Below are 4,969 nucleotides of genomic sequence, written 5' to 3' on the forward strand. Positions count from 1 at the left end.
CGTTGAACCGGCCCAACCTGCAGCACAAATAAATGATCAACAATGGTTTTAATTATTCTGTTGAATTTCAAACGAGTCAACGCAATGACGCTAAAGTCAAATGCGGCACCCTGCCGGGCCGGGTCTCGAACCACCGACCTCCCGAATGACTGACCGACCGACCCAGCCCAGGTGGATTAACGTTGCATTGGCGTCTCCGCGGTCACTGCCATGACCGCAAAGGTGTCACAAAATAGCGATTTTGTCAAAAACTACTGGTCATAGTGTCGAAATTAGTTCACGACCAGATTTCCAAGCGTCTCTCGAGAGGGTTTAGCGTGCGGTTTATCCAAATATGAGGAAAACCGAAGAGAGCCGGTCTATAAACTAAAGCTCAGCTCGACTAAACCACCTTCTTGTGGATTTATGTCTTCATCATGAGAGAAGAGACACGCAGCGACACCTCAGGTACGTTTGTTTGTTTTTTAAGGAGACAAATCTACCATTTACCTTATTGTTTCGATGACCTGACAGACTGAACTATGTGTGTTCGCTGCCCTCTGTTGGTCAAAGTGAGGAACTACAGTAAATTAAATCAGTTTACGTAGCGTCAATGCAGACATACCAACACTTCCGGTATGTACTTTCAAAATAATCACACTGTAACAACTAGAAACTCATAGACAGGCTTTTATAAATAAAAGCTTTAGTTTTGAGCTTGTTTAACAGTCATGATAATAGTTTGGCAGTTCCTCCCTGTGACCACTGGAGGGCCGTAATGAGCTGAGCTGAATTACAACTTTATATTTCCAGTGAAAGCCTCCAGGCAAAACTGTTTAATGACAAAGTGGTACAGGTTGTATTTCTGAATACACGGGATTTTAAATAACTCTAGAAACAAACAAAAAACACAAATAAGACCCAATCAATCCATAAAACTAGTGAGATCATTCAAAATCAAGATTGTCATGACTTCTACAGTGTAAATGATGAGTTTTGGCTTCCCAAGTTAAACATCCAACCTCCATTTGATACAATAGAAGACGTAATTTATTATTTTTCTGCCAACCACTTATGCTAAAGAAGGAAAAAAACAAAACAGGAATACTATCTCAGTCAATAAGAGTCCAGAATGATTCTTTGTATAGAGTAGAAGAAGAGTTAGCCTGGCCAGCCTAAAAAAAATCAGGAGGGTATGTTAATCTGCGTTTTCTCTGTTTTGGACGATTAGATGTAACATATGAACAGGAATAAAATACACTTATTTGGTAAGTACAAGAAAAAAAATCTTCATCTGCAGTGACAACTATGATCCAGTTTGCTCAAATGCGTATTGATTTATTGTTAAACTCACTGGAGGAGGTGAAAAAACAGGAAACTCATCCTCAGCAGAAGAACTATCCTGAACCAGTCACAATAACTGAAAGTAAACAACTTTTAATAAACTGGACATTTTCTGTTTAATTTAATAACTTCTGGGCATATTTTTAATTGCACCTAAATAATGCAGCACTGACATTGTTTATCTGGCATTTTACATCTCACTGTATTCAGATTCTCTAATATATATATATATATATATATATATATATATATGTATGTGAGGTTTTGTGAAATCTGTGTGTGTTTGTGTGTGTAGGTACTCATAGGTGCTCAATGGTGAGCCTGGCCCCTCCTCTGTACTCTGCACCACTACATGCTTGTACATTACATTGTGTAAAACTAAGCAAGTACAAACAACACAGTTCATGTCTACCTCCATACACAATTTGACGCGTCTGAAAAGGACACTTTTGACTTTTTACAATAGTTTAAAAGTCAATCGTATGGTCCACCTGAGTATTTTGAAGCAATGCCTACTGAAGCTCTAACACAGAGTTCACTTTTAAAAAAAACTCCGAGCTGAACATACCTGAGCGATGTCTCATTCGGCTAAGACTAGGAAGGGTGTGTATATTTTTTCCCGACTTTTCAGGTTGTCCGCGAAGGAAGCGCGGCTACCTGTTTTGTCGGGTACAGGTGATCAGAGTGAAAATGATTCAGGCGCCGTGCGGACACGACCATGACAGCAGCTCCGACATCTCGCTTCGTCTTGGGCCAGTTTGAATGGCGGATACTCTAAAAACGGGGGTAGGTTTCGAAGAACTGCACTTTAATTTTGTGCAGGTTTCCTTTAACAAACAATCTGTCACCGCAAGTCTCTTACTTTGACATGGGCCCCGGTTAGAGAGCAGTTAAAGCTGAGTGCACCTGTTTTATAGTTTGCTTAGGTCTAACATTTACATACTAGCACACACACACACACACTTTTGACAACAAGCTGTGTGTGTGTAAACAGTAAATATCTTGACATCACAGCTCAGTGTGTACATGAATTCAGTTAAATTCACTTTTATTTTGTAAAAGCGTAACATTATTAGTCTTTATTGGCTGCACCTCTTCCTGACACGGACGCACGGACGCGCGCGCACACACACACACACACACACACACACACACACACACACACACACACACACAAGCACGCGGCAGGTGAAACCTCAATGTTGGTGTTTTGTGCTTGCAGTCATGGACGTGGACAGCAGCGTGTCCAATACCTGCTACTACAGCCACAATGTCACCTTCTTCTACAACCTGGTGGGGAAGAAGATCAGCGCAGGATGGACCCCACGGGACTTCGTGGTGCTCGGACTGGGCTTGACCGTGTGTCTAATCGTGTTCCTGGCCAACCTGATGGTGATGGTGGCCATATTCATGAACCGCCGCTTCCACTTCCCCATCTACTATCTCCTGAGCAACATGGCAGCAGCAGACCTGTTTGCAGGTGTCGCCTACGCCAACCTGATGTTGAACACGGGCCCCTGGACCAGGACGCTCACTAAGGAGCAGTGGTACATCCGCGGGGCTCTGATCGACATCAGCCTCACAGCCTCCGTGGCCAACCTGCTGGCCGTGGCCGTGGAGCGTCACCAGACCGTCCTCACCATGCAGCTGCACAGCAAGATGACCAAGAGGCGGGTGGTGCTGCTGATAGTTTGCATCTGGGCTGTGGGCATCATCATGGGCCTGGTGCCCTCCACGTTTTGGAACTGTGAGTGCGACCTGGAGGACTGCTCCACCGTCGCTCCCCTCTACAGCCGCCGCTTTCTCGTTTTCTGGGCAGTTCTCAACTTACTCACTTTCCTTATCATGGTGGCCATGTACTCTCGTATCTTCATCTATGTGAGATCCCGGAGCCAGTGCGCCTCTCAGCACACTACAGAGATGCTGCACACTCAGACCGTGGTCAACCTGATGAAAACCATCTCCATGGTCCTGGGTGAGTGGATGTATATCTGCTGCTGTGTGTCAGTGGTGGGTTTAGGGGGTGAAGTGTGTAAGGTTTGAATCTTCACAAAACTAACCCAGCTCACTCTAAAAACACACGTCTGCATGATGTTCACAGAGGATTAAAGATGTTTATCTAAAATGTTTTTTTTTTTCTAAGAAAGTGGATTTAAAAGGTTTTTACCTCAAATCCACTGACCTCATCTTGTAAAGAGGATGTGTGTAATTTTTTTTTTTTTTTTCCTCAGAGCTGTTACTTTGGATGTCCTGTGGTGGATTGTCACTTCCCCCACAAACCAGTTTTGCAACTTTTAGACTTGTTTGTTTGTCAGACCTTGTCTGATTACTGCAGGGAGGGTAGGTTCAGAGGTTGTTAGGAATTTCCAGTATCAGTAAAATTGAAATCATATTCCTTGTCACAGTCCAGCCTTTTGATTGCTCAAGTGATTCAGCTCCTGAAGTAGATAATAAACAATCAAAGTACAAGTATTGCCTAACACAGCCTCACTTTGAAACAGATGGCGTACTGTGCTTTGCAGTTAGAAAGATTTGAGTTTGTTGTTAACACTTATTCCTCCATTGACAACCCAAATTTCTGCAGGTGCCTTTGTAATCTGCTGGACCCCAGGCCTCATGACGCTCTTACTGGATGGGCTGCTGGGTAAAGCCAGCTACGCCAATAAATACGAGAAGTTCTGTTTGGTCATAGCCGAGTGCAACTCTCTGGTCAATCCTGTCATCTATTCCCTGCGAGACGATGAGATGCGGAGGACGTTCAAGTGGATCCTGTGCTGGCTGTGCCAGAGAAATGGTGACCAGCAGAGGGAGCCTTCACCTGTGGCGATCCACTCAGCTTTGCAGGAGGTACATTGTGTTCTATCACAGTGGCTGTTGATACAGAAGGTTGTTGAACAGACAGCTAAACACAGATAAAACAATTGGAATGAAAACATCACGTCCCAGAAACCCTTTCAAACATCCTATTATGTCACTACCTGTGAGCTAAAGATCCAGTTTCCTATTAATGTTTCCAGCAAAATCTGCTGCTGTTCCAGCGTATTTGGCTTTTCACATTCCCTCTGAGTGAGTCATGCAGGTTTTCACTTACTCCACCAGTGCACATACTGTTTTCTAGTATAACATATCAGACTGAAAGTAAAAAAAGATGGTTACCAGTATTTGGTGCAATAAAGAACCAGGAGACCCCTCTTCTTGACTTCAGTTTTAATTTGAGTGATGGCTACATTTCCTGTGCCTGGAGGGAAAACAGTTAAATCTTAGGATATTTTTATGTGGTTATTTGAAAATGGGAATGTAAATTAATTGTCTTGTTTACAGGAAACTCTTGGCTGCATCCAGAAGTCAGAGGATCAGGTCATGGAAACGCCTCACAACACCAACGATAACGAGGACTGTTGGACAGGGCCAGGGGTATGATGGCTGTATGCCTACAATTTATAACAACCTCATGTTCCTGTCATCTATTCAGGGCCAATAGTGTGAAATTGGTTAAATCTTTGTTTTTGCTGGACATTAGCTAAGCTACCTCTTTTACATGTTTGTAATTGTAAATCAAATAAAAAAAAAATAAAGTCATTATTTCTCAGGACAGGGTTTTCCTCAGTGTCCATATGTGGCTGACAGATTCACATATTAATCATCA

At 43.1% G+C, this 4,969-nt stretch overlaps 1 protein-coding gene across 2 annotated transcripts; it reads left to right on the forward strand.

Moving 5' to 3' along the window:
- Nucleotides 1–356: 356 nt before the first annotated feature.
- Nucleotides 357–4,907, forward strand: lpar2a (lysophosphatidic acid receptor 2a). Of its 2 annotated transcripts, none has more exons than XM_026324865.2 (4): nt 357–447; nt 2,546–3,298; nt 3,908–4,170; nt 4,645–4,907. In XM_026324865.2, the coding sequence occupies exons 1-4, from the start codon at nt 417–419 to the stop codon at nt 4,741–4,743; spliced, it is 1,146 nt and encodes a 381-aa protein (XP_026180650.1). In that variant the 5' UTR covers nt 357–416; the 3' UTR covers nt 4,744–4,907. The 2 variants fall into 2 exon arrangements, with proteins under 2 accessions (XP_026180650.1, XP_026180651.1); XM_026324866.2 differs by lacking the exon at nt 357–447 and adding an exon at nt 1,973–2,109.
- Nucleotides 4,908–4,969: the final 62 nt, after the last annotated feature.

This window comes from Mastacembelus armatus, chromosome 8 (assembly GCF_900324485.2).
Source record: "Mastacembelus armatus chromosome 8, fMasArm1.2, whole genome shotgun sequence".
Taxonomy (NCBI): domain Eukaryota; kingdom Metazoa; phylum Chordata; class Actinopteri; order Synbranchiformes; family Mastacembelidae; genus Mastacembelus; species Mastacembelus armatus.

Bases quoted from the DNA above. Each gene is read 5' to 3' on its own strand.
- lpar2a (XM_026324865.2), top strand. From the start codon at position 417: ATGAGAGAAGAGACACGCAGCGACACCTCAG. The intron at 448-2,545 runs GTACGTTTGTTT...TTGTGCTTGCAG, and splicing joins GACACGCAGCGACACCTCAG to TCATGGACGTGGACAGCAGC. The intron at 4,171-4,644 runs GTACATTGTGTT...TCTTGTTTACAG, and splicing joins TCCACTCAGCTTTGCAGGAG to GAAACTCTTGGCTGCATCCA.